Raw genomic sequence first — 21,689 nt, forward strand, 5'->3', positions numbered from 1 at the left:
TTTCATAAATGCCGTATGACCAGAAGCAGGCTTTTCTTCTGTCACCAGGATCGTGTGGGGAGAGGCAGCTAGGCACTGGACAGTACAGCAGGGAGCTATCAATGGTGCTCACAGACTCCAGCTTCCTGGGTCACACATTAGCCTCTGAAACATGCACGTGGGTGGTCTCGGGAAGCGGGACAAGCGAAGGTTCCGGAGTGCACGCAAACTAACACTCCCCTAGGAAAGCAATATGGATACCGACTGCTGCCACACTAGGTGTAAATAAAGTGTCTCTCGGAAACTGGGCGGACACCGATGGAAGCCGTGTGGCCTGGGGACCTAGTGCTTAATTAGTGTTTTCTCACAACGTCTAGTATCCTTAACCTCTATTCCTGGGACATCTAAATAAGCCAGAGTGGCATTCCTTCCACGTGGAACTCAGTGAGAAAGCACAAAACTGTCCCCATAGCTAAGGAATCTAAAACTCCAATGCGCCCCTAATTCTTTCATCTGAACCCCAGTCTAAGCAGGCGCCGAGGGAACTGCCTTGCTCTAACACCTACCTCTGTTCATTCAGGAAAAACGTCTGTCATTTCCTCTAAACTACTGTCCACGCTTAGTAACACCACTGCGTTTTGGGTAATGAGTACTACTTACCGAGCAGGACTTAAAAGAATGATTAAACTTCTAGTCATCTCACATGACAAGACTATCTCAAGCCCCTCACAAAGTGCGAATTAAGAGGAAAATATGCAATAATAGTAGTAATTATATTACATACTTGTGACTTCTTGTAAGAAATCCAAACACGGCCGACTACTTCCTGAAATACTTATTGAAACGGCCAGTGGGGTCTGACCTTCATAGTTCCTTGTGTTGGTGTCAGCTCCGTAGTTATACAACATCCGTGCACACAGCACGTCATCGCGAAGGGCAGACAAGTGCAAAGGAGTCTGTCCATCTTCTAAGCGCCCCAAGTTTGTGTCTGCCCCTCTCTGAAGGAACATGCGGCAGTAAGAGTGATTGCTTTTGATCACAGCATAGCGCAACAGGAATCCATTCTGAATGTCGATGTTGGCGTTGTGGTCCAGGAGGATTTTCACACAGCTTGACCTCTCTCGGATGATGGCGAGCTGAAGTGGCGTTGTACCTTTATCACTGAGCGGGTCGACCTCAGCCTTGAACTCCAGGAGGAGCCGGACAAATGAGTCCCTACCGTAGTGGGCAGCCACGTGGAGGGGAGTCCAGCCGTCGTTGCTTTTTGCGTTAATGATGTCACTCCTGTACTCCGACTCTAACATCAGGCGTGCAATCCGGGCCCGGCCGTGCATGGCAGCGTAATGCAGAGCAGTGAAGCCTCCGATTAAATCCTTAACTGTGGGATCCGCTAGGGTTTAACCAAAACGAAAACATCAGTGGCTGTTCAGACAAAGCAACTCTATCAGGGTGGAGTGTGGCTCAGCCAGCTACCATAGATGTCGAAGGGTTAAACAAAATGCAGGACACTAAGGCCTTTCCCCAAGTTACCAAGCTCAAGTCACTGGGAGAAGAGAGAAGACCAACAATGCTTAAAGACAGACTGGGCAGCAGCTCACCCGCCCTGCTGACTGAACTGCACCTGTTCAGCCCTCTTACCTCAGCATTACTTTGCTTTCAGTTATTTGCTGTATTTTTTTTTCTTTTGCTTTTCCTTGGCCTAAAGAGAGGCATGCATGTATAGCAACCCTGTTATTCTGAATTACAGTGTCTAAGGTCAGCCAGACTTGGTTTAAAATGTACTAGGGTTGGGGGGTTGGGGGGGGGAAGGCAAAGAGGAAGGCAGTGCCTCTGTGATCCATGGAAGAGGCAGGTGAGACACAAGGTCATGAGGAAACATGTTTGCATGAGTAAGACAGGATGCAGATAGTCCTGCAAATTTCTAAGAATTAGCTAGCACTGTATTTGAAGAAATTGGGAAAAAACTCTCAGAACTATATAAACATTGATTTGCTTTTTAAAAAAGTTTTTAAAACTCTCCTAAACTAACATGTTTCTGGGGAGAAAATTTTGCAAGAATTATCTGCAGAATCCCTCTTCAAGCTAGAGACTTGCCACCTGCTTTGGCCTTTTCATGGCGCCGCAGGTAAGCACTTTCTAGCTCTTATCACACTGGTATCCCTGAGCAGTAGACAGGATAGAGAAAAGAGCTGCCGCACCACAGCATGGACGCCAACAAGGAAGCAAACCCAGGCGGACTTAATGATCAGCCTAAAACTGCTTCTTACACAACTCAGCTTTTGGTTTGTTTATAAAAGAAAAAAATTCATGTTTTTCACAGGCACAAAATGCCCTCAAAGCTATGTGATTACATACTTATGTACTATTTAATAAGATCTTCTTTAGTTCCAGACTACAACAGCTGGATTCTCTTACAAGAGGCTGTGAGGCAGAAAACGGTATGTTGAAATATTAATAATACTGTAGTGGGTGAAAATTGCAGTTAAAGAGTTGTTAGCAAATAAAACCTATACAAAGTAAACTATTATTTTAGCTCCTCATAACATCTGATGTAAAGTGACAGCTAACAACCACAGTATCACTTTGATCCGCCTACAAACAACAACAACAACAAACCAAAAAACGAAGGCATCAACAATGGCCTTAACTAAAATATTCAGTACCTAGGACTGTGCAACAGGCAAGCTAGAACACTGACACAAAGCACTCTGCTGCCATCTACTGGAAGAGCCTGGACATGCACTAGTCATCGTTCCCTTTGATAGGAGACTGATCTCTCAGACCAAACTGAGAGATGGCTCAGAGGTTAGGAGTTCTTGCTATTCTTTCAGAGAACCTGGGTTCAGTTCCCAGCACCCACAAACCCATATCAGGCAGTTCATACCTACCTGCTTTTTCAGCTTCAGGGGTTCCAACGCCCTCTTCTGGCCTCTGCAGGCACTGCATGCACACACATAATCCCAGGTTTCCCCACCTGGTCCCACTTGTGTACACACACACATACACACACACACATACACACACTATATATATATATATATAATTTAAAAACAAATAAAATAAGTAGAATAGATGAAATATAAAATAAGTAGAATAGATGAAATGAAGATAGGCAGGAAAGATAAATGTTCATATGGAAAAACATCCCTTTCTAAAACCAGTATCTCTAAACTATACCTAGCCATGAGTTTCCAGATAATCCCTCTTGATCTGTCAGTGAACACTGGGAACACCTTCCTCCACTCCTCCCGTATGTGGTCCCCCAGGGAGACCTTTGAAGATGCCAGCATCCTTACCTACACCCTGCAGTTGCCGCATTTGACAAGTCAAGTTACAATACTGCTCTGAAGTGGCTCTTGCACGTCTGGCCTTCACTGTCCATCTATGTAAAGTTCCATGTGCATTCCAATGCTACACTGAAGCAGGAAAACACAGGTTCACCGCCAGAGCAGTGGCCCGTCTCATAAGGCGCTAATCGTTCAAGTGAACTAACTGACTGCATCCTTCCAGCAAAGCCCAGGACCAAGACAGAGGGGACTGTGGCTACCGTGCCCAGGAGGTGACGGGATGAAATGGAAGAACAGAGCACAGGAAGACGTTGGTGAGACGCACTTCCGGAGCTGGGGCGGTCAACACAGTATGACTGAAGTTCCCTTGTAGTGCCAGGAAATCTACAGGACGCCGTCAAGTTTGCGGAGAAATGTGTAACACACATGCAGAACCCACTTGGCTAACTTTCCCCAACTTTTTTCACTGGCATCAGCAATGTCTCTTCATTAGATTTTAACACCCCAACAAGCCTCTTCCGCCTCCTTGCCAGAGACTCCACCTTAAACAAACTCATCTCAGCGTATGAAAACATAGTTGACCGTAAAAACAAAGGTGCATTACTATGCCGCATGCGGTTCTTTCCTAAAAGCTTTACCAAGTGGAAGTGAAGTCAGCTCAAGCGCACAGATGGATAAGCTGCAAGACTCCATACAAACAGTCACATTACCTAAAAGCACTCGGCATCCAGAACACTTTTGTCACCTCAAAGTTCCTTCATGTTTCTTTACAATCAATTTCCTACCTAGGTTCTGGGACCCAGGCAAACACAGCACTGATCAAAGCGGAAGCTTTGCTCTTCCCAGGCCTTCATGACAGTGGGGTGGCCTGCAGCTGTGTGCCTGCCTAACTCCGCCTAGCATGGCCTTCCGACTCACCTGCAACGTGAGGCTCTCTGAGCGATGCTATCGCATTTGTATTTATTTTCATTCACCTCTCTTTGGACAGGAGAGAGCTGTGGCTCTGAGGTCAGTCTCATGGCCTGCTGCCGGTGGCACCCTGCCTTCTGTCCTCACCAGCAACGCACCACAGGGAGGGCTGCTCCCATATGTGTCATCACTTTTGGTTTTCCCATAAAAAGAGTAAGTGATGACCTCCTGTCTGTCACTTTACATTTCAGAGAACCAGAGGTCTGGCTGATTTGTACACTTTCTCTATTTTTTCTCTATTTTCTCTATTTGTACAGATGTCCAGTGTTTCCTCATTTTTGCCAGGCTGCCCTATGAAGGAGTTGTAAAAGTTCCTTGCACATTCTGAGTACGGGCCACACTGGGTGTGCTTATTCACTCACTTACTTTTGCAGTGCTGGAGGCTGAACACAGAGCAAGCACTCCGCCACTGACCTGCACTCAGCTCTTTATTCTTGAGTTCATCGATGCCACTCTCTTCTTGTAAGTGTTTACAAGATGTCTGCTCTGCTGAAGAACACTTGGCCCAAGCCAACAGGACTCCTTTTCTTTTCTTCTAGATAGTTTGCACTCTAAACCCTTACATTTAGGTCCATGATCTCCTCCCAGGTCACACTTGTGTGTGTTGTACAGGAAATCAAAGCCTCATCATTTGCTATACGGCTATCTACTTTGTCTTGGTTCCGTTTGTTAAAGTAATTTCTTTGCAAAATAGACAGAGAGATGCTTCAGCAGGTAAAGGTGCTTGTCAAGAGTGCCGATGATCTGCATTCCAGTCCCAGACCCCAGTGAGGAAGAAGGAAAAAGGACACCCAGGGCTGTCCTCTCATCACACGCACACTGCCCCACATATATACACTCGCTCCTTATAAACACGCACAAGTATTTTTTCACAATGATTTATCCTACTGCCTTTGCTGAAATTCATTTTACCAGCTAAGTGTAATTTTATTTCTGAACTTTTCCATTTATCTAAAAGCACTTCCTAGCTGGTATGGTGGCACACACTCAGGAGGTGAAGACAGAAGGACGGTGAGTTTGGGGCCAGCCTGGGAACGGGTTCAAGGCCAGAATAAGCTGTGTAGCAAAAGTTTACCCAGCATACACATGGCCCTCAGTCCAACCCTAGCACCCAGAAAGCCGATGCAATAATACAACAACAACAGTTTCCCCACTTGCCAATTCCAGACTGTTTTAAATATTATAGCTTTATAGTATGTTTGACATCAGGTAGTGTCAACTCTTCCAACCTTTAAAAAAATTATTTTAGTTAATAAACTTTTAAATTAGGTTGTTAGTTTCTCCATACAAGCCTGGCCTAATTTTTTAAATGTTTTTTTATTGAAAAATAAAATCATTCATATTACATTTCAATTGCTATCCCATCCCGTGCATCCTCCCATTCCTCCCTCCCTCCCGCTTTCACCCCATTCCCCTTCCCAGTGACTGTGACTGATGGGAACTTTCTCCTCCTGAATATGATGCTAGGGTATCAAGTCTCTTCCTGGTAGTCTGCTATCTTTCCTCCGAGTGCCATCGGGCCTCCCCATCAAGGGGACATGGTCAAATAAGGGGCACCAGAGTTAGTGTGAAAGTCAGTCCCCAGTCTCCACTTAACTGTGGAGAATGTCCTGTCCCTTGGCTAGGTCTGGGTAGGGGTTTGATGATGACTACACGTATTGTCCTTGGTTGGTGCCATAGATCGAGCAGAACCCCTGGGCCCAGATCTGCCCATCATAGTGTTCTTCTTGTAGGTTTCTAGGACCCTCTGGATCCATCTATTTCCCTATCTCCTATATTTCTCCCACCTTAGGGTGTCCTCACCACTATCTCATTTTCCTGGGAAGTGAAGACTTTTATGAGATATACCTCTTGGGCTAGTGTCCAGATATAAGTGAGTATATACTATTTGAGTCTTTCTGCTTCTGGGTTAGCTCACTCATTATGATCATTTCTAGTTCAATCCATTTGTCCACAAATTTCGGGAATTCTTTGTTTGTAATAGCTGAGTAGTATTCCATAGTGTAAATGTACCACAGTTTCTTTATCCATTCTTCTACTGTGGGACATTTAGGCTGTTTCCATGTTCTGCCTATTATGAATAAGGCTGCTATGAACATGGTTGAGCAAATTTTGTGTGCTAGAGCATCTTCTGGGTATATTCCAAGGAGTGGAATAGCTGGGTCTTGAGGAAGCCCTATTCCCAGTTTCCTGAGATAGCGCCAGATAGCTTTCCAAAGTGGCTGCACTAGACTGCATTCCCACCGGAAATGAAGGAGTGTTCCTCTTTCTCCACATCCTCGCCAGCATGTGGTGTTGCTTGAATTTTTGATCTTGGCCATTTTGATGGGAGTAAGATGGAATCTCAGAGTTGTTTTGATTTGCATTTCTCTGATGACTAAAGACATTGAACATTTCTTTAAGTGTTTCTCAGCCATTTGATATTCCTCTGTTGAGAATTCTCTGTTTAATTCTGAGCCCCATTTCTCAATTGGATTATTTGGTTTGGTGGTGTTTAATTTCTTGAGTTCTTTATATATTTTGGATATTAGACCTTTGTCAGATGAAGAGTTGGTGAAGATCTTTTCCCAGTCCGTAGGCTGTCGCTTTGTTCTCTTGACAGTGTCTCCTGCCTTACAGAAGCTTCTCAGCCTCATGAGGTCCCATTTATTAATTGTTGACATTAAGGCCTGGGCTGTTGGTGTTCTGTTCAGGAAGTTGTTTCCTGTGGCCTGGCCTAATTTTTACAGTTCTAATTCCACCAACTTTACAGATGGCAAACTCCCCCCAATGATCTAAATAATACCAATTTTACCATGTAGTGAACATGGAAAACTTCTCTACCTATTTAGAATTTCATTAATCCACTCCAGCAATGTTTCAGTATACACTGTATATTTATTTAATTAAAATTATTACTAAAAAACTTTAAATTGTTGCTATTGTGAGCTACTACTTCATGCTCCAGATCTTAACTGTTAGTAGAACTTGAGTTTTGTAATAATGATCTACAATCTAGCTCAACTTGCTTTTTAGCTTTAGTCCATCTTGTTTATACATCATATATACACACACACACAAATATATACATATTTACACATATATGTACATTGAAGATAGTTGTTACTTACATTTTTGTTACTATTAGTGTGTATGATACTGAGGCAGGGCACATATGCCAAGATATGCCTATGGAGGCCAACTTTTAGGAGTCAGTTCTCTCCTTCCAGGCATCGAACTCAGGCTGTCATGCTTGTGCAGCAAGTGTTTTTTATCTGCTGCGCCATCTCACTGGCCCATAACAGTCTTACTTGTTCCTTTCCAATGGTGTACTGTTCTTTTACTCCAATGACAAGAATACAAGAGCAAGCTGTATAATATAGTGAAAGCACACACACCCTCTTATACCTGTTTGTTCAGAAGCATTCAGTTCAACACAGTGCAAATGTAGCTGCAGCTTTTCCTAGGTCTTGAGTTGCTTGGCCTTGAACTCATAGAGATTCAGCAGCCACTACCTCTTGGGTAGTAGGATTAAAGGTGTGCACCACCACACCCGGCCAGGTGATTGTTTCTCTAGCTGTGCAGAACTCTTTAGTTTTATAAAATCGCATGTACACTGTCGGCCTCTGTGGTTGGGCAAAGGGAATCCTATTCACACCATCCTCTCTTACACCTATATAATGCAGGGTAATACCAATGTTTTCTTCTAGCTGCTTCAGTGTTTAGGTCTTTGACCATTTGGAGTTAGTTTTTGTGTAGGTGACAGACACAGGTCTAAATGAATTCTTCTGCATATGGACATATAGTATCCCCAAAACTATTTGTTGAAAAGTCTTTCTCTGGTTTATGTTTTTTACATCTCTGTTAAACATTGAATGGCTGAAGTTAAATATACTAATCTTAGAGGTCTTTGATTTTGTTCCACTGGTTTTCATGTGTTTTGTCCCAATACCACATTGTTTTTATTATTATGGCTCTGTAATATAGTCTTAAGATCTGGAATGGTCATCACTTGTGCTTCCTGTCCCCAGAATTGTTTTGGCTAAATGGTTTGATATGAATTTTTTGGGTAGTTTTCCCTACTTCTGTGAAGAATGCAATGAGGATTTTGATTGAGACTACATTGAATCTGAAAATAGCTTTTGGAAAAAGTCATTTCACAGTATTAATTTTACTAATCCATGGGCATGAGGTGTCTTTCAAGTTTCTAGTCTGGTATCTCTTCAGAGCTGTAAAGTTTTCATTGTTACAGGTCCTCCACATCCTTGGTTAATTTTATTCCTAGATATTTTATTTTCTTAGAGACTATTGTGAATCAAAGTGTGTCCATGATCTCTTTATGTTTGTTGGTGGTGTATGGAAACAGCTATTCATTTGTGCAGTTTGATTCTGTATCTTATCACATTGGTGAATTTGTTCATCATTTCTAGAAGCTTTCTGGTAGAATTTTTGGGCTAATATATAGCATCATGTCATCTGCAAATTGGGATAATCAGACTACTTCTTTCCCTGTTTGTACCCCTTTAGTTTTCTTCTCTTGCCTTATTGCTTGGTACCAGCTGTAGTACTTCAAGCATAATGTTGAAGGGATTAAAGACAGGGTGCATCTGTGTCTCATTACTGATTTGGATTGCTCCAATCTTTTCTCTATTTATAATGTTGCTCACTCTAGGTTTCTCTTATATAGGTTTGTGTTGAGGCATGTTCCCTCTAGCCCTACAATCTCTATAACTTTTAACAAAAAGCATATTAGATTTTGTCAAAGACATTTCTGTCTCTTGAGATAATCATGTGATTTTTGTCTTTAAATCCGTTTATATAATTTATTACACTTACTGACTTGGCTTATGTTGAATCATCCTTGCATTTTAGGATAAATTTAGTTTTGTCAAGGCAGATAATCTTTGATGTGTGTCTGTACTCTGGTTTCAAATATTTTATTGACCTTTATTCAGCCTATGCTCATCAGGGCTTTGGGTCTGTAGTTGTTTTTGTTGCATCTTTCCCTGGTTTTGGTGTTAGAATAATACTGGCTTTATAGGAGGAGTTTGGGAGTGTTCCTTCTATTTTGAATGGTTTAAAAGGGACTGGCTGTAGATGTACTTTGAATGTCTGGTAGACTTCTGCTGTGAATCCATCTGACTCCAGATTTTATCTTTTTTTTTTATTACTATTTCAATCTCCACATCTGTTATAGGTCTGTTATAGGTTGCTGTCTTCTTGGCTTAATTTTGGTGGTTTAGTTAAATCTAGAAATCTAACTATGTCATTTAGATTTTCCAGTTTAATGGAGTCCAGTTTTAAAAAATACTCTTTTTTCTTTTGGTATATTCTGTAATGTTTCCCATTCACTTCTGACTCTGTTCATATGGTTAGCTGGGCCACGGGCTTGTCAATCTCAAAGAACCAACTCTTTGAGAAGATAAGCTGATTATCTCCATCTCATTGATTTCTGCTCTGATTACTATTATTTCTTGCCGATGACTGGGTTTCAATTTGGTTGTTTCCCTAAATTCTTGAGTTGGAACATTATTTGTGCTCAGATTATTTTGATGTAGGCACATAGAACTACAAATTTCTCTTGGAGGGCTGCTTTGAATATCCCCCAGAAGTTTTGTTGTATTGTTTCCATTTTCATTTAGTTCCAGATAGTTTTTGTTTCTCTGTGTAGCCTTCGCTGTCCTGGACTTGCTTTGTAGACCAGGCTAACTTTGAACTCACAGATCTGCTTGCCTCTGCTTCTCCGAGTGCTCAGATTACAGGCGTGTGACCAGCTTAGTTCCAGATACTTCTTAAATTGTTCTTGATTTATTTTTTGACATTCATCACTCAGTAATAAGTGGTTCAATCTCCATGACTTTGAGTATTTACAAAAGATTTATTTGCTGTCAATTTCAAGATTTATTGCATTGTGACCAGACAGGATACAAGGACTTATTTCATTCTTTTTGGATTTGTAAAGATTTGTTTTGTGTTGCAGTACATGGTCTATTTTAGGAAAGCTTCCACATGCTGTTGAGTAAAATGTGTATTCTTTGGTGTTTAGGTGGAATATCCTGTAGGTGTCTGCTAAGTTCATTTGATGTATGATGTCAATTAATTCTGATGTTTCTGTTTATTTTCTGTCCAGATGACCCACCCATTTTGTTGGTAAAAATGAGGTACTAAAATCACTATTAATGGGTTGATCTTAATTTTGGCTTTATATCTAGTAGTATTTTTAAAAAAATAAATGTGGGTACACCAGAATTTGATGCATTTATATTTACAATAGTTGACTATTCCCTTGATTAGAATGAAATATCTCTATCTCTTCTGATTCATTTTTGATTATGGACTTTTTGTCAGAGATTAGGATAACACTGCCTGTTTTGTTCCTGGTCCCCTTTGATGGAGTCCTTTTGTGTGTTCTTTTACTGTAAGGTGATGCCAATCTTAAAAGCTAAGATGTACTTTGTAGAGAATGAACTGATAGCTTTTGTTTCCAGATCCATTTCATAAGCCTGTGTCTTTTGATTGAAGAACTGAGGCCATTCATATTTAAAGTTATTATTAAAATGTGATCATTTTGGCCATTGTGTTGTTGATTTTGGTGTTGTGTTTTCATACAGTAGTGATTTATGGCTTTGTACTTCTTTCTACAATCTACTAAGCTCATCCCTCTCTTTGATCTAAAGAGTGTTTCCTGGATTTTCTTTGGTTCATTGGATATTAATTTTGGGAGATTGTTTATATTGCAGGACTTTTTCTTTCTCCTTCATTTATGGTAGATACGTGTTGCCTATTAGTCTAAATTGGCAGTCATAGTCTTTTAGGATTTGGAATACACTGCTTCAGGCTCTTTTGGCTTTTAAAGTTCCCATTGAGAAATAAGCTGTTATTCTGGGTTTTCCTTTATATATGACTTGAGTTTTAATCTTGAAGCTTTCAATATACTTTCTTTGTATATGACTTGAGTTTTCTCTTAAAGCTTTCAATACACTATCTTTGTTATGCATGCTTATTAAGTGTTTTAACTATGACATGCTATGGAAATTTTCTTTTCTGGTCTTGTTTATTTGGTCTTCTGTGTGCTTTTTGAATTTGGGTGTGTCTTTTCCTTAGTTTGGGTAAGTTTTCTTTTATGATCTTGTTGAAGGTTTTCTCTTTCATCTATGTCTACAATTCAAAGGCTTGGTCTTTGTTTTTATTTTTGTTTTTCATGGTGTTCCACATTTTCCGTAGGTTCTTTTTCTGGCTTTTGTTTGTTTTATTTTCATAACCCTTGCTTATTTGGTATAGATTCTCTACTTTACCTTCAAGTCTTGGTATTTTATCTTCTGCTTGATTCATTCTACTTGCAAGGCTTTCCTTTGAGTTTCTTAGTTTAGTCATTTGGGTTATTCAGTTTCATCATCATTTCAGCTTGAGTTCTCTTCCTATTTCCTCACTGAATTTTGTTCTCAAGTCCTGGATTATACTTGTCATTTCCATCAGTTTTATGTTGGGTTTTCTTGGGCATCACTCAGGTATTTATTTCCCTTCAGGTTTCTTCCTCCTCCTCCTCCTTCTTTTTCTTTCTCCCCCTCTTCCTCCTCCCCCTCCTCTTCTTCCTCCTTCTTCTTTGTGGCTTTTTAAAATCCTTGTATTTTTTGATGGAGGCTTTGGCTCTTAAGTTCTGTGTTCTGGTGTTCATCTAGGTAATTCTCACCGGCAAACATTTCTATAAGACTGGTAGGTTTAGGAAAGAAGACACTGGCTTGATTTTTCATTGTTGGTATTTATGAGATGAGAACTGGGCATGCAGGCTTCCAAGTTTGATATGGATAGACAAGCTGGGAAAAAGGAGAGGATGTTTGGGCCATGGGGCTGGAAATGGCTTGGGAGAAAAATAGTCAGGTGGACAGAAGAGACTGGATGGTGTTCAGGATGTACCTCCTAGTCCAGTGAGTGTGGGGGTCAATCTGCCTGGGTGGAAAGGCTGGATATGGTGTAGGAGGGGTCTGTGGGATGGGGGTTAGGTACATTAAGGTCCTAGTAGAAAACTAGACATTGGTTATGGCACACTAGGCTGTAGAACTGGATGTAAGTCCTAGGCTAGATATGACAGGTTGGTGACACAATGGAATGGATGGGAGGATGGCATAGAAGGGAAGAGGGCATGGATGGGAACGTGGCATGGATGGGAAGGGAACATGGATGGGAAGAGGGCATGGATGGCAAGGTGACATGGATGGGAAGAGGGCATGGATGGCAAGGTGACACGGATGGGAAGAGGGCATGGATGGCAAGGTGACATGGATGGGAAGAGGGCATGGATGGCAAGGTGACATGGATGGGAAGAGGGCATGGATGGGAAGGTGACATGGATGGCAAGGTGACATGGATGGGAAGAGGGCATGGATGGGAAGGTGACATGGATGGGAAGAGGGCATGGATGGGAAGGTGACATGGATGGGAAGAGGACATGGATGGCAAGGTGACATGGATGCGAAGAGGGCATGGATGGCAAGGTGGCAAGGATGAGAAGAGGGCATGGATGGGAAGAGGCCATGGATGGGAAGGTCAAAGAAAATTTCCAGGATAACCCTGGAGAAGGATGTTGCTGGATGGAGAGGTTTTGTATTTTGTTGTTCTTTTCAGTCTTACTTTCACTCTAGGTTTAATTCTAATAGCTTAAAAATTATTTTAATATAACCTCCTTCCCCCGTGCTTTGCTATCAGACAGACAGACACACTCCCCTACCCCCAGAACCAAATAGCTTCAAACATCTTGTTTTATGCCATTGCCAATGATGAAATGAGCAAAACCAAGAAAGAAAACAAAGAGTGTTGTACAACATGTTTATGTAGACAATTATTTCCTGCTTGTAAAACTCTACCCTTAGCATAAATTAATAAAGTTTAGTTATTATACAATAGAGTTTAAACCAAAAGGTTTTCTGGGCAAAAGTATCTACCACTTTTAAAGCCCTAATAGATACTACCAAGCTGCTTTTCAAAAATATCTCCACAAATTCCAATCATATGCTTATTTTTACCACACCTGGGACTACCTTGCAAACCCTCTCATTCCTACAGAGCTACAAACAGTTCTTCCCACTGTACCCTAGGTGTCCGGGAATGCTACCTCCCCTCTCATTTATAGCCAAGTGTCTATTAAGAGGATGCTGCCTGCTTTCTGAGAGGGCCTGGCAATGCCCGCTACATACTTTGACTTTAACATTAAACAATGGTTAAATGATTTACTTTAATTCACTATTAAAGGATGTCTCCTTTCCTAAAGAGCTGTCCCTCTTTTGGCTATATTTTAAGCTTACATTTGGATTGTGAGTTCTTATGGTAAACTTAAAGTTGCACTAGAATTCATTACTGTGTAACTAGCTATCACTAAGCTTGTGAGGCTGTTCTCCTCTACTTTAAAAGCTTCCCACTAGTTTGCTACAAAGTTCTACTGCTTCGGTCAAAGGCCCCAGGTCATTTCACAAAATCACTGCATCTAAACAAACGTGCGATCCAGTTTCTTCCTCATATGATTTGAAAAGTCCAACATGGTGTTGGAACTTTTAGAAAGATTTCAATAGGATACGAAGAGTGTAACAATGGCTTTCTTATAACTCTGGCCTTTCTGAGAGACTCTTAATCCAGGAGCTCACTAGCCTCAGAAGACTCCAACAATGTCTCGTTGATGGTCAGTGTGGCTGTGCACACAACACACTCCTGCCACATGGGGGAGGCATGAGAGCACAACCCTGTGGGGTCACTCCTCCTTCCACACTCACATGGGTTCTGAGGGCTAAACTCAGGCCACAGGTTTTCATGGCAAGCGCCTTTCCTGAGCTACCTCAGCGGCCCCGCTACCAGGATCTGTAAGAGGTATGCTAACATATGATCATCTGGGTTGAAAATGTCAAGGTTTCAGACACTGGAAAACCCAAAGTTTTCATTATTTTGAAGCAGTTGTGTGGGGCAACAAAATGTCATTTACCCGTACAGTGGCACTCAGCACATGTGACTACCATGCACATAAAGTGTGGCCAACCCTCACACCAAGGACCGAGTCTGCCTAGGTTCTCTGAAATGCAGTAGCTTCTCATACTATGGAAAGCACAGGCTGAGTTAAGTAAAGAGTGGGTCCCTCCACCCGACCCCATCCCACCCCAGCCCGCTTTTGTATTATACAACTCAAAACACAGTCTGTTGTTGTTTTAAGCACACTTGGATTCCCTGGTTGCAGCGCAGCTGTTTCTCAGCAGGCTCCTTCCCAGGGTCACGGCACTCCCCTCACTCTTGGTCCTGAGCTCACTAGCTCTGGGTGGCCATTCATTGGTTGGTATTAGCAACCTGTATTTTCTTTTAATTGTATCCCTCCATGTATGGAAACCTAGATAACAATTCCTGGTTGTATGAGTGGCGTAGATTCCTACATCATCCTTATACTCTGTCTGGCTACCCCTTCCGCCTGCTTCATGGTGTAGCTTTGCTGTTTCAGTGAATGGCGACAGTTCTTCCTTGTTCTCAGCCTAAGACATCAGTTGTTCTTGGTTTTTCTCACTGCACAACCCACCTGCTCTTCCTGTCTTAGGTCTTGGCCCCTTCTGATGAGCTCATAAACAATAACTAGAGAGCTTCCCTGAGCCCTATCTGCTTCTCCCTGTCTCCTCCATCAAGCCCCAACCTCCCTGAAATAAACTGCTGGGCATGAGCCAATCACACTCAACTATTCCAGGCCTTAAAAATCACACATTCTCCTCTCCTTCAACCCCACTGTCAGCGTCACATGCCACCATGTTTCCAGCCCTCCTTTCTGCTTCACAACTTTCAAAGACTCTCCCTGCGTCCTGCATTCTGGAGATCCTGGACACGCTTGCCACACCTTGCATACAAGGGGTCCTCGTTGCACATGGAACTTAGCTCTCTGGAAATGTTTTGCTTCTTGTCTGGACATTATATAGAGAGAGCAGCACAGTTTGGAGGACGGTTTGGAGCCTCGCTCCACTGTCATCGAGGTGGAAGACGTGGGGTATTTGAGTTACATTTGCTTCCGTGGCCCGTTTTCCAATGGGAAAACTAAACATCACCTTTTTGAGAGCTGTGAAGCGTTGTACACTCTCAGTCATCAGGAAACATTGCTACCAATCTAGCCATGTGGGGGGCTGTGAAATGCGAGCCCTTTACCACTGTGGCACGCTTTACCACTATGGCACTTTACCACTGTGGCTGTGCCAAAAGCAGGGCCTGGCATACACTGGGTGCTCGGCAGCATTTTCTGACTATGAATAAATAGTTTATCAGGAACCAAATAGCTACCTTATACATCTCAGTGTCCTGTCATACACACAGAGCAAGGAGAGAAAGAACCTTCAGAGAGGGGAGGGGTACAGAGCGCAACAGGAACTAACCTGTTTCTTCTAAGTTCTTTCCCTCGCTTCCCCATTTGATGATTTGGAAGTGCATCAATCATGAATTCAGGGAGCTTCTAATCCTAGCCCAATTTTTTTAATCTTTAAAGACAGTGCAGTCCTATCTCATGAGGTCAGGAAACAATCATTCTGGATGACTGGTGTTTGTTCTCTTTCTCCCTGGGAGCATGCATGTGGCTCTTCCTTCTGGTGAATGGGAGCTACAGGCACTGAAGAGGGATCTAAAATCCTTCCCCATGCTGTGATTGGTGCTGCAGTAAGGCCCAGGGGACAATATTAAACAAGGGGGTTGGGGGTGCATCATACAGGGCCCGGCAGGGGCAAAAATAAAGTTCTCACCTGACCTGGTCTAGCGGAAGGAGGCAGCAGCTCTGAGAAAGCACTAGGAAGGCTTAAAGGAGAAGCGGGCATGTGCAGGGAAAAGAAGACCATGACGGGAGGAGCTTTAGAGTGACCTCTGTGGCTCTAAGCCTCTAAGCTCAGAGGACTCAAGAAGGTGGAGAGGCTGCTGCAGGGCTGCAGCTGCAGGGGTCAGAGGGCCAGCTATTGTGCTAAGCACGTGACGGACGGAGAATATTCTGTGCAAGAAAGTAAGAAGCCCCTACTGGATCTAATTTCCATTTCTACTTGAAGTGTCACATTATTTGGAGGCCAGGTAGAGACTGGGCAATATAGCATGAGGGATGAAGGAGACGGATGCACAGTCTTGGCGGGGAAAGCAGTTTCCTGATGTGAGTGGAACGAAGAAAAGGGACAGCTAAGCAAGAGAGGAAGGATCCAGATGAAGCAACTGGTCACATCCCAGGTGAGGACAAGGGTGCCCAGCACCGTGTGCAGACGCCCTGCATGGCATTCCTAGGCCGCGGAGCCATTTACAGATATGCCAGGGCAGTATGTGGAAGACGTGCTGCAGCCTCATGCACATGGGGGTGGGGCAGGGCCAAGAGTTTCCTTCTTAACTAACCTTTGCAAACTTGTTTCACAATTTGCCACAAGGGGGATGAGGGAGCGCTTTCCCCAAATCTCTTTTCACTAGAGTAAAGCTCTCACAGAACAGTGCAGACAGCACCACACTGGTCCTGGAGCAGTGAGTGAGAGCTCAGAAGTCAAATCACAGTGGGAAAGCGGTGCATGTAACTCAGCAGCGCTCAGAGGAAAGAAGGGAACTTTAGGCGACCTTTGTGGGGAAGAGCAATGACCCCTGGGCCCTCTCACGCACAAACGCCAAGTACCATGAAATCTTGAGAAGAAAATTCAGGTAACAACCCTGCAGCATGAAATATTTACTAACCAAGACCCAACACACACAACTCAGGAGCCAAAGGCAAAATAGAATGTGCCCAGTTTACTTACAGTGAGAGCAATAGGATCCTGCAAACGAGCTAGGGGGAAGGTTTCCACCCAGAACTAACAAAGGAGGGCACTTGAACAAGCCTACAAGTGAGGAAGACAAGGACAAGCTCAGTCTTGTCATAGTTTGATACTCATGTCACTTGGGAGGGGGCAAGCACAGCACACAAGAAGAGGCAGCCACCTGGCAATATGCTGCTGGGAGAAGTGGAGGGGAGGGACCTAGGGACCCACCCAGGCCGGTCAGGGGAGGGCACAAGAGGGGACTACAGGCTCTTTGGAGGAAAATGTGTTAGCACCCATAAAATGCTGTTTGACTTGGCAAGTACTTATAGCAATTAAGAAACTCTGACAAAGGTAACAAAAGACTAGTCAAGGACACTCCCTGCTATACTGGGCCTGGCAGAAAAATGCAAACAATTTCAAATGCCCCACAATGCGAGTTGAGTGTAAATCAATTGCACCCCAACAGTGGAATCTGACACTCAACTATGTACTGATAAGGAACTACCAGGACAAAGCTGTTATGTGACGAAAGTCAAGATACTGACATTAAAGAGGAGTGGGCTAGAAGGTAGAGGCTGGAAGCCACTTAGGCCTCGGTGCACAGGCTGTTTCTGTAGCTGCAGAAGAAGCCAGTGGAAGCCAGTTTCTGTAAGGAGAGTCTAGTACTAAAGACCAGCTAGCGGCTGCCTCCCTGCACTGCCAAGAACATCTGGTGGGGCTCTTAAGCAGGTACATTCTGCAATACCTTCCCAAGAGTCTCCTGAGACAGTCCCATGCTTTCTAAAAAAACAAAAAGACACCCAAATGGTGGTTGGTATGTATCTATGTATATGTATATTTATGTATGTGTGTGTGTGTATGTGTGTGTGTGTGTGTGTGTGTGTGCGCGTGTGTGTGTGTATGAATGCATACTATACTGAAGAGAACAGGCTAAGACTGAATGAACTAACAGAACTCACTGAGGTTTCTTTCTGTAGTAACAATTACTCTAGAAATTAACTGTGGTCCTGGAACCCAACTCTACAAATGCACTAAGCTGTAATACTCTGTGCAGTGTGGGTTCATGAATCATCGTCTCCTCTCCCCTCCCCTGCCTCATCTCCCCCCATGGGGCAGAGAGAGATACTCAGGAACTGTGGCCCTCTAAGTCAAATGTGTCTCATCAATGGGTTTTCCTTTTCTTCCTCATCACTCACTGATTTATACAAAAGTCCAACAGGGGCACAGCCACAGCTGTGACCTGTATTCTATGACTGCCCACACATTCCAGCTTACAGCTAAGACAAAAATGTGTCATAAAATTGAATGAAAAGCCCACAGACTGGGAAAAGATCTTCACTAACTACCTCCAACAGAAGGCTAATATCCAAAATATATAAAGAATTCAAGAAATTAAACATCAACAAACCAAACCACCCAATTAAGGAATGGGTACAGAGCTAAACAGAGGAATACTGAATGGCCGAGAAACACCTAAAGAAATGTTCAACATCCTTAATCATGAGGGAAATGCAAATCAAAATTACTCTGAGATTCCATCTTATACCTACCAGAATGGCTAAGATCAGAAACTCAAGTGATAGCACACGCTGGCAAGGATGTGGAGAAAAGGGAACACTCCTCCATTGCTGGTGGAAGTGCAAACTTGTACGACCACTTTGGAAATCAATCTGGTGTTTTCTCAGAAAATTGGAAATAGTGCTACCTCAATACCCAGCTTGCCACTCCTGGGTATATACCAGAATGGTGCTTCAACACACAAGGACATTTGCTCAATTATGTTCATAGCAACTTTTTTCATAATAGCCACAAGCTGGAAACAACCTAGATGTCCCTCAGGCAAAGAACGGATAAAGAAACTGTGGTACATTTACACAATGAAATACTACTCAGCTATTAAAACAAGGAAATCTTGAAATTTGCAGGAAATGGATGGAATTAGAAATGATCATCCTGAGTGAGGTAACTCAGACCCAGAAAGACATAGATTGTATATACTCAGGTATGAGTGGGTATTTATTAGCTATATAATACAGGATAAACAATCCATAGGCCTAAAGAAACTAAATAATAAGGAGGACCCTAGGGAGGATGCTTAATGTTCATTCAAAAGGGCAAGTAGAATAGGCACTGGAAGCAGTTGAAGAGAGGGAACAGGACAGGAGCCTTCCATAGATGTCCTCTGAAAGACTCCACGCAGCAGGGGATCGGAGCAGATGCTGAGACTCACAAACTTTGGGGCAGAGTGCAGGGCAGGGTGACTTAGGGAAGAGTTGGGAGGTGGGGGCAGAAGGACCTGGAAGGGACAGAAGCTCCACAAGGAGAACAAGAGAGCCAACAAATCTGGGCCCAGGGAAACCTACAGAGACTGATGCACCAACCAACGACCATGCATGGAGACGATCTAGACCCCCTGCTCAGATGTAGTCCATAGGCAGCACAGTCTCCATGTGAGCCCCATAATATGGGAGTGGGGGCTGCCTCTGACATGGCTGTTGCCTGCTCATTGATCACTTCCCCCTGGTGGGGTAGCCATGCCGGCCCACAGAGGAAGAGGATGTAGGCAGCCCTGATGAGACTCAATAGGCTGGGGTCAGATGGTAGGGAGGAGGGCTCCCTTTTCTGAGGACTAGGGTAAGTGGGGGAGGAGGGGAAGAGGGAGGGAGGGTGGGTCTGGGAGGAGATAAGGGAGGAGCTAAAATTAGGATGTAAAGTGAATAAATTAAAAAAATAAACTTAAGAAAAAACAGTCCAGTGAAAAACTGCTGTGGCAGAGCCTTAAGTCAATGTGAAATGTGGTTTAAAAACTCTGTGAGGCACAATTTCTACAAGTGTGCTACAAGTGCCCAGAGGACTAAGCGCCCAGACTCTCTCATGCCCAGGGACGTGTCTCAGTAGCGGCAGGCAAGAGCTGGGCAGGATTTGGTTTCTGTCAACAAAGTATCTGAAGATGTACTTTGTTTTAAGGAGATAATATTCATGCATTAACTGAGTATCTGAACTTATTTTTTATTAAGACAGACAGAACTGGAAGGCAACAGGATTTGGTGAAATAAGCAAATACTAGTTTTGATCTTAGTCTTTTTTACCAGGGATGGACAGAATTTGTTCTGGTCCTCTTTTTCCAGGCAGTCTACTCACAGCCCCTTCATTAACTTCTGTAGGTTAGAGGGGAAATGACGTGGAAGAGAGCCAGCGGCAGGCGCAGGCCTGGGACCTTCTGGACTCTGACCACAGACATGACGAGGGGCATATAGTCCGCATTTCAGGCCACCGGGACACGATTACCCCTGGGCTTACATTCTGCCTTATCTTGGAGTCAGTCAGCCTATGCTCATAGCCTTAGCATCCATACAGTCATACAGTTTATATGGCAACCAACTCTGGCCAGTCTTTTACCAAAGGACACGCTTGGAATGAAACAATTAACTGATGAGCAAGCCAGAGCCTCGAGTGGCCCAAACAAGCTGATTTACACCCTAATACATATACCCATGTATATATGTGTATAATACATATATAGGCCACCAACATATATGTACACATATATATTATAGATATAATATAGACGTAAATGATACCTATGAACAGACATGCATATACCCACTTCCTATCTTCAGGACAAGAATGAAGTTAAAATTCACTGGAGAGAGGACTCAATTGAGAGGATTCATTTCAATGCCTTGTAGAAATGGACAGTTTGCTGAAATATGAAGTGGCAGATACAGTCACCGACCACATCTGCCCATAGACTCAGGCCGCAGAGAAGCAGCCTGCTAGCAATCCTAGACACCCTGTAAGTTCTGGCAAGAAGGGAAACCATCCAAAGGAAAAGAATGGGGCGGGGGGCTGAGATGTTTAAGGGGACCTGTGCTAGGTTCCTCTGCTCGAGCAATTTCCAAAAGGGGTGAAGCCTAGGGAACTCCTGAGTGGCAGACGCCACAACACTTCCGCTTCTGAAACCCAAGTGGCAAGCAGCCCTAATAAAGGCTTGAGAGGAGATGACCTGGGATGGCCTGACGGCCTTCAGAAGTGACACATGCCAGGGTAAAGCCCACTCAACAGCCTGGTCGGAAACACAACTGAGCGTTTTGTTCACAAAAAGAATCTTTGCAATGAGGAGAAAATAAGACACTGAATATCAATGCAAGTAGAGCACTAAAACCCACATGCAAACGTGCATGAGTGTGCTTTCCACTCCACACAATCACACAGTTCTCCTCACATCCAGGAAACTCACCTCCATGTTCTAGAAATACTCGAACACATCTCTCCTTTCCTCTTGCTGCAGAGAAATGGAGCAAAGTCCAGCCATTGGCATCTCGGCCATTTGGGGAATAACCCTGCTCCAACATCTTTCGTACTGTGTGAACATCCCCGGCGGCCACTGCAGCCTGAATCTGCAGTTCTTCCTGGAGCTCAGGGTTCCTCCGGCAGTGGTGGTGTAACATCCTAGCAGAGTCCGCTTTTCACCAACCAGACATTAGGTCACAGGAGTCAGCCTTTCGGGAAGGTAGAACACGTGCACTTTAGAATATGTGGCTCTGCACACTGTGCCCACTGACCACTACAGAACCGTTGTTTCCAAAATCAATACGGTATGTAACGGCACTTTAACAGTACTGGCTAACATGCATATGCTAAGACCAAAACTTTCAAGAGTTGCATTCAGGTTACAAATTAGTCAAAAGAGAAAGCCAGGCAGAAACCTCTGTCT

The 21,689-nt window shown here is 43.5% G+C and overlaps 1 protein-coding gene across 1 annotated transcript in view; it reads right to left on the reverse strand.

Annotated features, from left to right (window-relative positions):
• Nucleotides 1–21,689, reverse strand: part of ASB7 (ankyrin repeat and SOCS box containing 7) — a 46,357-nt gene that overhangs the window by 15,070 nt on the left and 9,598 nt on the right. The window contains exons 3-4 of the mRNA XM_084773350.1: nucleotides 21,213–21,474; nucleotides 764–1,369 (exon numbers count right to left, since the gene is read on the reverse strand). Of these exons, the coding sequence (XP_084629476.1) occupies nucleotides 764–1,369; nucleotides 21,213–21,423 (817 nt within the window). The 5' untranslated portion in view covers nucleotides 21,424–21,474. The remainder of the gene's footprint in view (nucleotides 1–763; nucleotides 1,370–21,212; nucleotides 21,475–21,689) is intronic.

The sequence above is a fragment of the Acomys minous genome (assembly GCF_964271855.1).
Source record: "Acomys minous genome assembly, chromosome: 2".
NCBI classification, from domain to species: domain Eukaryota; kingdom Metazoa; phylum Chordata; class Mammalia; order Rodentia; family Muridae; genus Acomys; species Acomys minous.